The sequence below is a fragment of the Musca domestica genome, unplaced genomic scaffold (assembly GCF_030504385.1).
Source record: "Musca domestica strain aabys unplaced genomic scaffold, Musca_domestica.polishedcontigs.V.1.1 6, whole genome shotgun sequence".
NCBI lineage: Eukaryota > Metazoa > Arthropoda > Insecta > Diptera > Muscidae > Musca > Musca domestica.
Genome location: NW_026712363.1, coordinates 26,012,712 through 26,025,188, shown reverse-complemented (window position 1 = coordinate 26,025,188; position 12,477 = coordinate 26,012,712). Strand labels below are relative to the sequence as shown.

General features: G+C 35.8%; 1 protein-coding gene across 1 annotated transcript; it reads left to right on the top strand.

Moving 5' to 3' along the window:
- The first annotated feature begins 1,837 nt into the window (after positions 1 to 1,837).
- Positions 1,838 to 4,249, top strand: LOC131805707 (uncharacterized). Its single transcript, XM_059129248.1, has 4 exons — positions 1,838 to 2,062; positions 2,134 to 2,298; positions 2,354 to 2,741; positions 2,803 to 4,249. The coding sequence occupies exons 1-4, from the start codon at positions 1,931 to 1,933 to the stop codon at positions 4,221 to 4,223; spliced, it is 2,106 nt and encodes a 701-aa protein (XP_058985231.1). The 5' UTR covers positions 1,838 to 1,930; the 3' UTR covers positions 4,224 to 4,249.
- Positions 4,250 to 12,477: the final 8,228 nt, after the last annotated feature.

Sequence of the window (12,477 nt, the reverse complement as noted above, 5' to 3'; positions counted from 1 at the left end):
ATGGTGTGAGACATGCGAGCGATAAAGATGAAGAATCAAAATAAACGGGCCACAAATTGTGAGGAACAATAACAAAACAGAGAGAATGAGAGAGGCCGCTGGGAGAAGGGTTCTAACATGTCAATAAAAACCTGGGCAAAGTAGGGTTACACAGGTCGCATAAATGTCTAATTATTAATCAGTGTAACATGGTAGAAGAATATAGGTAGACGTATCGACGCAGCTGCTGAGACAATGAAATGTCAAACAAATTTTGGAATTGAAAATGTTGAATGAAAATTTTTTTTAATTTGTAAAAATTGTTGAAAAAGGCATTTTATAATAACCTCCGAATGACGTCGTATAAGAAAACATATAAAAAGCTACTTATATTTGAAAATAAATTAAAAAATTTTTGACATATCAATGCTCCCAAGCGTTAATGCATCTACCTGTATTCTTCTGCCATGAGCGTAATATAGCCGTACAGCTCTTATATAGTAAGACAATACTGTTTTGTCCAAATTTTTTACAATTAATTGCCTATTAACACCGAAAATCATGGCAAAACAATTAAGGTAAACTATTTGCCCTTATATACCCTCTAAATGGCGTGAAAAAAAAAACAATTTTTTTGGAAAATAAATGTAAATTTCTTACCAGCGGTACGCCCATACTTAAGGAAGAATGACAAAATATACATTTGACAATGAAGGGACAAAAAATAAAAAAATGTAATCGTTTGATAACATGAGATTACCTTGGTAATTGTACCATGCCGAAAATACGTAATACGTCTGTAACTGAATTGGAAATAATTTCAAATTATTTTATTTTTTATTCAAAACAATACACACACTATGTATATGTTTTGCCAGAATAGGGGCGCCAAAAGAAAAAATTGTATTTAGAAGGTAGATTTGTTCTACCTTCTGTAATTGTGGCATGGGTACAACCCAGCTTGTATTTGTTGGCTTTCCAGCCCATTCCGAATTGGAATCGATACCACTTAAGGTGACAACGAAGCTGGCTGTTGACTTAAGCCAGTAAAAGGAGCATTTTATGTATTCTCACCTTTAGAGCGGAAGTTAAATATATGTCCAAAACCTTTGATGCCAGCATTTTAGGTCGAATAATCAGGCATTTCCCCACAATTACTTTGCCGTTATTTGATTAAGAGTACCTGCCTGGGATAAAAAAAAATTAGATCGATCCGAGCATAGCATAAGCCCACATTTTGCCTGAAGCCCCGTTGCCGTACCCATAGTAAAAATAGTTTACTTCTCCCTAAACAAGATTGACGCTAACTTCTACAATTTGTATCCTCCCTCCTATAAACAGAAAATTTGGTATTTCATTCAATTTCATTTTCATTTTTTTATATCCAAAACGAAAAATCTGTCATCATAGAAATATTTTTGCAGATTTGGGACCGAGCATTATATTAGTCAATCCAAAGTATATCCAAAAGGAAAAATCCGTCATCCTAGAAATATTTTTGCAGATTTGGGACCGAGCATTATATTAGTCAATCCCATGGTAGAAGAATATAGGTAGATGCATCAGCAGCACTCGCGAACGTTAAAACATCTCCAAAAATTAATGGATTTTAAAAGCTTTTAATATACGACGCCAATCGTAGTTTGTTATGACATGCATTTTCAACAATTTTTAAAAATTTCGGTAATTTTCATTAAAAAAATTTAATTCCAAAAATTGATTTGACAGCTCATTGTATCAGTAGCTGTGTTGATGCGCCTACCTGTAGCATTTTATTATATTATTATCCTTTGGGGATAACTTTTTCTACCACCTAATTTCCCATAACACACTTAGTGCACCCTATGCCTTTTTCGTACCTTGTGATTCCTAACAGTTGTAAACAAAAACACGTGCAACAGAGTTCGTTAGCTTCTTGTCTCTTGTTTTCCATTGGAATTTTCTTGAAAATATGACAAAATTCATTACCTATTTCAATTTGTGTCCCATACCAGAGCCCAAGGATTTCTTGGGCATATCCCCGGATAAAGATGAAGGCAATATTATTACCACATTGGGCAAAAACATTATTATTGTTATCAAGGTGAGATGAGTGGAGTGGCCTCAGATTGGTTCTTTATGCAATAGTGAATGAAAATTTTTCATTTCTTGTAGATTTCCACACAAAAACAAATACGCAGCTTCTCGGTCTTGGAAAAGTTATCATCAAAGGTGGTCTACGATAAGAAATCGGAGAAATATGTTGGGGTGTTTGGTAGCAAATATCTGAGATGTTGGGATGAAGGGACGACAGATGTAAACAAATGCAAGAAATTGAAGGTGAGATGCACCTAGCTATAGCTTATTACTAAATGCTCTAATGGCCTTCTTTTAGTTCCAAAAATACATTACAAATTTGGTTAGCTGCGGTGATGATACTTTTGTGCTCTACGTTGATGGCTCTTGTGAACTGTTGGCCAAAGCCTTGGAATCACGCAAAGAAGATGCTAATATTACCACGGCCCAGCAATTGGAGTTATCGAATAAGTTAAGTTTTAGCAATGCCAGCGTTTTTGTTTTGGCCAATGGCTCAAAAATATTGACATATTTCGAAAGAAACAGTTTAAATGGAGATTACTACTTGGTACGTTTACCATTGTCCGAAAATGGTGCTGAGCTTGAAGCACCAAAACGCTTCAAACTGTCGAGAGAAAATTTAAGTGTAACTGTTGCTGGTGCGGCCGTAATTGAAGGTGGAGGTGTACCAGCGTTATTGACAATATGTGAGTACTCCATTTGGTATGAGAATTCATAGGAATTTTATTAAATTTGAATTCTTTCTAGGGTCCGATAAACGCATGTTCATATTGAATTTATCTGATGATGTTTGCCCTGAACGTTCCCCGGGAAATTTTGTATCTGTACTAACGCAACTGAAAGTGGACAGTCCGTTGTCTGTAATGGGCATATCGAAACATTTTGTGGCCATTTATGGTGCCAATCATGGCCAGGAGGGTGCCTCACTTTTGCTCTACAACACCCAGTTTAAGGTGATCAAGACAAAACAGTTCTTCAAGGTCTACTTTAACTATTCCAAGTTGTGGTCGGTCAATGATCATATTATACTGGCGATGGGACAAAATCTTTCGGTGGTGAAATATCAAGTTCTCAAAGAAGTCTTGTCGGAATTGGTGGGCACCCAGGTGTCAAATGATTATCAAACGTCCATAGAAATCGATCATATCAATGAGGAAGACATGATGGAAGAGTGTTTACAGTACAGCAAAGATTTTCAAACACCAAATAGCAATGAAGTTGCGAATGCAGATGCCGATGAAGCTGGAAAACCTTTAAAAATTCAAGAAGCCGATGGTCTGACAATTCCCTATATGGGCGTAGAAGATTTTGACAAAGAATTAAATGCCTTACGACAATTACACTTGCATGTTGATGTGGTTAATGATAGCCAATTGGATGCTGTCCACATTAATTTGATGTCAAATCACAATGATGCTGGTTTCTCCTGTTCGGAAATACAATTGATTGCCCAACAATTGGAACGTGTGGGTGCCAGCGAACATGAAATAAGTGAAAAACTTTTAACTGTCCTCATGAAAGCAAATCTATTGAAAGATATTGGTGTGTGTTTAAGGCGTTACACAAACATATCCGAGAAGATATTGTCGAAAACTTTAAATTACATTTTAAAGAGATACAGTAGTGCCTCAGGAGAAAGCAATGAGAAAGAGACCAAAGTAAATGGAATATCACAAGAAGAAGATATGGAAACTGAAGGTATTCTATCACGAAAGCCGGGCAATACTTCCGAAATCCAAGATATCCTCAACACACTCTTGGCATGTTCCTTTGATGCCGAGACAATTGCCAAGTGCATACGTCAAGATATGGAATATAAAGAGGTAGTTATTATATTGGAACATCTTTATAATATGATTACATCGGACGACATGTACCTGGAAGAACGTCCGGCGTTGTATGAGACAAGTACAGAATATGAATTACAATTATTGCGTTGGTTCGGTGTATTCTTGAATTCCCATTTCCAAAAGTTGGCCCTCTCCAAAGAAGTTGCTCTAATTGAATTACTCTTCAAATGGCATGAACTATTCCAAAGTTATCGACAAGAAATCGTGGAATTGCAAAACGTTGCAGCGCTACTCCATAATATTGTGGAACGTAGGACAGTGGCAAAAGAGAAAACTTCTTCGAAATGGTATTCCATAGAAGAGGTGTATTTGTTTTAAAAAATAAAATACGTTGCTAAATACAAGAGGAGTTTTTCAAATTCCGTTTTAGTACGGGGGAAAGGGGACATTATGGCTAGCTGGCAAGATCTCTTCCTAGTTACTCATTGAATTTGAAAGGGAGAACTCTGCCATGCAATGAAATCATAAACTGAGTTTTCAATTGGAATGAGATGTTCTGTTTGCAGCAGGTCCAGCATTTTTATTGAATGGAAAATCTGCTAATTTGTTAAGGACAAATGTAAACATCTGGAGTGCCATAGAATGTAGAATCAGGACCACTTTTCAAGGCTCCTAATTTGACATGGACAGATTCAAACATCTTCGGTTTATGGAGTGTTTGACAATATTTCCCCAGTATTTTCTTCTTAAAAATCAACTTCGCCTTAACATATGCAACATATTTGAATGCAATAATTCTTAATTGTTTTATTTCCGCGATCCTGAAAGTATGCTTTGAATAAGGGCGTAGGAAAAACAAGTTAAATTTTATTTTTAGCCAGGAACAATTATCTACGTAAAACGTTGGAAAAAGTTCTGAAATTAAACCACTGAAAAAAACCAGTTAGCAGTAGAATACATCTTAGGTATTCTATGCTCAATATAAGAGCTATTAGCTGGGCTCAATTACCAATAAAAATAAATTTAATGTTTTATAGATAATCCTATAAAGAAGGTCCCTTAAAAGGTTTTATATATGACCAATAAAGGGCCTTGGGAAAGGGCTATGGTCAATGAAAGGCTTCTAGGTCAATAATAGAGTCATCATTTATATCTGTGTTTTTATACCCTCCCCCATAGTATGGAGGGTATATTAAGTTTGTCATTCCGTGTTACAACCTCGAAACATACATTTTAGACCCCACAAAGTATATACATATATTCTTGCTCAGCTTCAAATTCTATGTCCGACCGTCTGTTGAAATCACTCTAGCTTCCGAACGAAATGAAGAAGGGTGATAAAATTTTACTTAAATGTATATTATGTCTGCAGGACTTTTGATATTGAAAATGGGCCATGTAGGTCTACGTTTTGGTATAGCCCCCACATAATAATACCTCCCGATATTCGGTATTTTGTTGATTTAGGCGACATTATACACCGAAATTGTTTCAAATTTGTTATTTAAAGTTCGTAATGTGTACTACAGCCTATGCCTAAAAATTTCGTATGCAGGTCTACGTTTTGGTATAGCCCTCATATAATGGTATCACCCTATTTTCTTTATTATGGTGATTTTATTGACATTCTCCACCGGAAATGTTTCAAATTTGGTATTTGAAGTTCGTAATGGATGCCTATGACAGAAAATTTTCTGTGCAGGTCCACACCTTCGTATATCTCCCATACATCCAGATATTCGGTATTTTGAGGATTTAAACGACATTATTCATCGGAATTGTTTCAAATTTGGTATTTGAAGTTCGTAATGGATACTACAGCCTATGACAGAAAATTGTCTGTGTAGGTCCACGTTTTGGTAGTCACCATACAATGGTACGCCCCTATATTCGGTATTTTGACGATTTTAGCGACATTATTAAACGGAATTGTTTCAAATTTGGTATTTGAAGTTCGCAATGGATGCTACAGCCTATGACAGAAAATTGTCTGTGCAGGTCCACACCTTCGTATAGCCACCATATAATGGTACCTCCCTATTTTGGTGATTTACGCGCCATTATTCACCTGAATTGTTTCAAATTTCGTATTTGAAAATCGTAATGGATACTATAACCTAAGACAGAAAATTGTCTGTGCAGGTTCACGTCTTCGTATAGCCCCCATATAATTGTACCTCCCGATATTCGGTATTTTGGTGATTTAAGCGACATTATTCACCGGAATTGTTTCAAATTTTATATTTGAAGTCAGTAATGGATACTACAGCCTAAGACAAACAATTGTCTGTGCAGGTCCACGTCTCCGAATTGGCCGAATTTACAGCTTTTTACTTGTTTTTACTTAAATAAAAAAAGCTGCTGTGGTCAGATGGATTTTCTGACTTTAAAGGGATTACGTAGTCAATAGAATTGTTGAAGCCTAACTCCTAGAAAAAATATTTTGACCACTCAAATAAGAAAGACTCATTCGAGCCTCTCAAAAAAATGGTTCTCCTCACGCCTGAAACCAAAACAAATACTGTTTCAATATTCCATTTATAAAACCCTGCCGTTTCTTCTACCTGTGCTGCGACACGACGGACAGACAGTCGTTGTTTATTCTTTTCTTTTCTGTCCGACTGGCGGTGATTCTCAACTCCATGTGCATTTATTTAATCAGGTTCAGGTTGTCTTTAGGGCCGTTGGTTATGCCTTTTGTTTTGATTCGATGTTGACTTTAATGCGGCGTGAGTTCAGTTCTTAACTCTTTCGGTCAAATAATATAATTAAGATTCGAACAAGAACCATAGAGACAGTAATTTAAATCTTTTGTTAACCGAAAAATGAAAAAGAAACTCCGACGGGAGGGGTAGATTGAAAAATTGTAATGGATTTGTATCGTTTTTGGTCTACACGAGTGCGTGCGTGCGTGTGTTTGTAATTTATTACTACACCCATCATTGGGTAATCGAGCCCCGCTCAATTCAATTCAACAATGCTGTGGGTTCGGGAGAAATCGTGTTTTGTTTTTTTTTTTGTTATTAGGCCATAATCAATGTTTTATTGTTTCGTTTCTTGACTAATTGACCCTTTCCCCAAAAAGGAGATGAGAAATGGGGGATTTAATTCGACATAACCTCAAAAAGAAAAATAAAAACAAAAAGGCAGTAACCTCACTTTTTTAGGGAATTATTATGGCAATTAGAGGGTCGCAAGAAAAAACATATTTGGAAGGAGCTTTATTTTACTTTTTAGAAGTGACAAAGCCCGTCGAGGCCCTTTTTATACCCTACACTACATTGTGGTAAGGTCATTATGTCTTTGTGCATTTGTTTGTTAAATGGAGAAGAAAGCGAGATAGACCCATAGTTAAGGTGGGAATACATAAAGCGCAAATTTGGCTGGCTTCTTCGGAAATGAACAAAGGAGCCTAGAGCCATTTCCATACGAAGAAGCCAGCTAAATATACGCTTTATTTATTCCCACCCTTACTTTTGAGGATCTTCATACAATTATGTTAGGTGAAAGTACATAAAACAAAGGAGTTTTAGGTGTCTTTCTGTTTCGTTCTTTCCGAAGAAGCCAGCCGATGACCTTAACCAGTCAGCAAAGCGTTTAATATATTATCACCTTTAAGCCAGTAAAAAAGATCTTAATGTAGCGTAGGATGGGTGATTAATGGCAGTAAAAAATCCTCCTATGCATCTGCACTTTGAGGCTTAATCACCGTCGTAAGACGTCGGCTGGCTTTTTCTTAGAAGTCTCTAGGCTCCATTGTTTATCTTCGGGAAAATCAAATATATTGAGAGCCTGAAGCACATTCTGGCGAGAAAGTGCTGCAATTTCCTCTCGAAAGGACGTGTTCGAAGCTGTACGATTTATAATAACTTGGACGAAATATGTTTTTTCGCAATTGTGGACTGAATTTATCATTATAATTACTACTTCGGAATCTGAATGAAAAATGTGTAACAAAAAAATCAGGAGATGAAACGTCCTGTTTTCCCCAGCATGCTGTTTATTTATAAAGAACGTTTAAAAAACTTATTAGTTAAGAAATTGAGAGTGTAGAGAGTATCTTCGAAAAAGCTTTTTATGTACTTCCACCTTTAAGTCGTCGGCTGGCTTTTTCGTAAAAGCCTCTAGGCTCTATTGTTTATCTTGGGGAAAAATAACTATATTGAGATCCTGAAGCACATTTTGTTTAAAAAGTGCTCCAATTCTCTCTCGAAAGGAGCATGTTTGAAGCTATACGATTCATAATAACAGGAACTAAATACGGGATTTCACAATTTTGGACTGAATTTATCATTATAATCACTACTTCGGAATCTAAATGAATAATGTGTAACAAAAAATCAGGTGGTGCAACGTCTTGTTTTCCTCCAGCATAAATAATGTTTAAAAAAGTTATTAGTTAAGCATTTAAGAGTGTGGGAAAGTGAAATATACAACGTGTACCGTCTTCGAAGTTTGAAGGGAAAGAAATAATTGCCACATTTAAATTATTCAATTAATTAAAGTTGTTAGTTAAGAAATTAAGAGTGTGCGGAATATCGAATATACAACGCGTATCTTCTTTGAGTCGAGTCAAGATATTGTTAAAAAATTTAGACAAGACTGGATGATTGTTGCAAAAACAGAATATTGATTCAATCGCAATGACTGTAGTTTCGGGAATGCCATATTCCTTTGTGTGAACGAATCCCACAAGTAACCCTCAATCATTATTTAAGCCTACTAACTGCAGTCGTAAATATGAGAATACATAAAACGCTCTTTTGACTGGCTTAAGTCATCGGCTGGCTTCTTCGAAAAAAAAAAAAACGTAGGGCCAAAATCGAACTAAGTTAACCTAAAACTCCTTTGTTCCTCTACAAAGAAGCCAGCCAATGACTTAAGCCAGACAGAAAAAAAGCTTTTTGTGTATTCTCACCTTAAGGCATATATAGAGGTGTTGTTATCGCCATTGTCTGTTATTTAAGCTGGTGAAATTGCAATGAACAATGAAGGTGTTCTTCCATCATACCATTGAAAATATTGTGCAAAACTCCTACTACGTTGTTGTCGAATGATATAAATAATTAGGGCAGGGTACATTTTAAGGTGTAGTTTTTCTCAGCGTGTTTTGGTGATAAGCTGGTGCAATTGTAATGAACAATGACGGTGTTCTTCCATCAAACGATTGAAAATATTGCGCAAAACTCCTACTACGTTGTTGCAGAATCCTATACATAATTAGGGCAGAGTAAATTTAAAGGTGTAATTTTCCTCAGCGGTTTTTGGGGATGTAGAGCAGTTGCAAATAACACGTGAAAATGCTTTGCTGGAATTACTGGCAACTTTTTTTTGAAGATCCTCGATTTCTTCTTCAAATACAAACACTTTGCATTTGGGCTTTCATTTTCTTGTTCGAGTAACGATCTTTATCTTAAATAGAGCGGTTCTTACTTTTGAGTGAATAAATCTCTGCTCTGAGCATTTGAATTTCATACCTTAAAAGTTGTCTCTTGGTTTCTAGATTATTATCTTCATCTGGCTTTATTTAAAACTACATTCTACGTTATATTATTAATTATGAGATCATTTATCATTTACAAAATCTGCAGGTTTCCTTTCTATAAATAATTTTTTTTTTAAAAAACAAGTTAAAATTATCAGTCGGTTTTGCCGACACGTTAGATATTCAAAATGTTGGCCCTTTGTGGGGGAGGTACCAGCAGGAGGGGACCGATATATTCCATCTTCACAGCAGAAATTGTGTTAGAAGAAATAATGGGATCTGTAAAATATGAAGAGAATCGGATGTTCATTTCGGATTTAATAATCATTTTGGTTATTTGAAGCGTTGACCCTTTGTGGGGAGATACCACAACGAATGTTCCGATCTCTACCATCTTTATAACAGATCTTGTGTTGATGGAAATATTGAGACGTACCAAGTCTGAATGGAATCGGAGGTTAATTTCGTGTTTTATAACCTTCATGAATATTCAAAATTTTGACCCTTTGTGGGGAAGTAGAAGTGGACCGATATATTTAATTTACGTACATGACCTAGCACTGAAGCAAATATTCGGATTTGCAAAGTTGGAGCAAAATCTGTGCAGTAAATTGTTTACTTTAAGAATGTTAACATTTTGTGGGGGAGGTACCAGATGGAGTGCATCTCCAATCTCGATCTAAGACTTCAAAAGTCCTGAAACGGATTTAATCCAAAGAGATCGAGGTTCTAAAACCGTCACTTCGATGAGGCACGTTTTGGCCGTATCAAATGATATATGCCCTCTCTAGCCATATGGCTGAGGGTATAATTATGTACATCTATGCTATTATTTACAAAATCTGCAAGTTTCTTCCCTACAACTAAATCCTGAGGGGATACCTAGAAAAAAGTCCAGTTAATAATCATATCTCATTGAAAATTAAATATCTTATTTATTTCAAAAACTCATGTGGTACCCGAAACTTCAGTACTGTCATATTAGCACACATGAAACTGTACCAGTACCTGCAAGAATCTGCTAGTTTTGCAATTTTCTTCGATATCATGAAGGGGAAATCGGCTATCGTAGTAGACACTTTCACATTCTTATAGTTCCGGAATAGAACACATTGCACATATTTGGCTCGAAATGTTTTGCGCAGATTTTTTATCCATTATTCATGGTTATTCCGTATGAATCCTGTAAAATTGGTATTCATGCGTTCTTTACAGCACGTAAGGTATTATTTTTACTATCATGTCTTGACAGATGTGGTCCATAGCAGTCGCTTGGACGCAGTCATATTAGCATACATGTTTGGTTCAAATTTTTTTCTGCAGATTTTCGACTCACTATTTATGGTCATTCCATATAAATCCTTAAGGCAAGTGATGTGATGGTAAATGCATGCAAGATACTGATGTCGATAGCAGTCAGATTTTCGACCTAGTATTCATATTATTTACGGTTATTCCATATAAATTTTGTAAAATTGGTATATATGCATTTTTTACAGCACTTAAGGTGATATTTTTGCTATCATGTTCTGACGGAGGCAAGAGGTGGTTTTACATGCATGCAAGGTACTGCTGTCGATAGCAGTCGCTTGGATGCTGTCATATTAGCATACATGTTTGCTTAAAAATGTTTTCGGCAGATTTTCTACCCTCTATTTATATTACTTATGGTCCTTACATATAAATCCTATAAAATTGGTATCCTATCATTCTTTACATCACGTGAGGTGGAATTTTTCCCATCATGTATTGACAGATGTGGTCTCAACATCTATGAGTTGAAGGCGAGAGGTGGTTTTAAGTCAGTCATATTAGCACACATGTTTGGTTCAAATTTAGTTTTCTGCAGATTTTCGATTCTATTTATATTATTTGTGGTTATTCCATCCTGAAGACAAGAGGTGTGGTAGTAGGTGCATGCAAGGTACTGTGTGTCGATAGGAGTCATATTAGCATACATGTTTGGTTCAAAACGTTTTCTGCAGGTTTTCGACCTATTACTCATATAATCTACGGTTATTCCATATAAATTCTTTATTGACAGCAAGGTAAGTTTTTTGCTGTTCTGTCTTGATAGATGTCGTCCTAATATTTTGGCGTTTGTGGTGGTAAATGCATGCAAGGTACTGCTGTCAATAGCAGTCGCTTGAATGATGTGCTGTCAATAGCAGTCGCTTGAATGATGAAATTAGCATGTTTGGTTCAAAATGTTTTCGGCATATTTTCGACCCATTATTCAAGGTTATTCCATATAAATCCTGTAAAATTGGTATCCTTGCATTCTTTACAGCAAGCAAAGTAGGATTTTTGGCTGTCCTGTCTTGACAGATGTCGTCTTAATATTTGTGGCGTTGTTGGTGGTAAATGAGTGCAAGGTACTGCTGTCAATAGCAGTCGCTTGAATATCATGTTTGGTTCAAACATTTTTTTCAGCCGATTTTCGACCCACTATTTATATTTTTTATGGTTATTCCATATAAATTCAGTATAATTAGTTTCCATGCATTCTTTACAGCGTGCGAGGTTGTATTTTTGCTATAATCGGATGACTTAATTGATATATAAGTCCCTTCTTGTTTCTGAAGGCTTAATAGAGATAGATTAATTTGCGCGAGAGGAGATCGCCTAAAGCATTACTCCTGGTCAGAGATATCAAGGGTTTGGACTGCAGCTCACGATCGCTGAATGATAATGATACGTGACTTACAGGCTGATCAACAACATTACCACTTTGGCGTTTTTTGAACTTTTTTGATTTTTGTAGCCAACAAATCCGTCAATATTTATGCAAACATGACGTGGATCCCTAAACTTACATTCTTTCTCATTGCTATCCTTAAATTAAACATTGTCTTACAATTAAATGTTGATTACTAAACAGATGGTTTCAATCAGGGATCTCTAAATCGATTTATCGATTATTTCTTATAACCCGAAGAAAGTTCTTAAAAATCTTACAATTCGATAAAAACGTATAAAAATTGAAAAAAAGGATTATCCTTCGCAAAATTAAGAAGGTAAAAGTAACATACCTTGTAAAATTTCACTGCATAAAAACAGGTTCCCATCTCTGATTTGTGTGTATGCAATGGATTTGTAAATATGAATTTTGACAATAAGATGTTGTCAAATGAATAATGTATGTAA

Coding starts and splice junctions, on each gene's coding strand:
- LOC131805707 (XM_059129248.1), top strand. CDS start 1,931: ATGACAAAATTCATTACCTATTTCAATTTGTGTCCCATACCAGAGCCC. Junction 2,063..2,133: donor ACATTATTATTGTTATCAAG/GTGAGATGAGTG, acceptor CATTTCTTGTAG/ATTTCCACACAAAAACAAAT. Junction 2,742..2,802: donor ACCAGCGTTATTGACAATAT/GTGAGTACTCCA, acceptor AATTCTTTCTAG/GGTCCGATAAACGCATGTTC.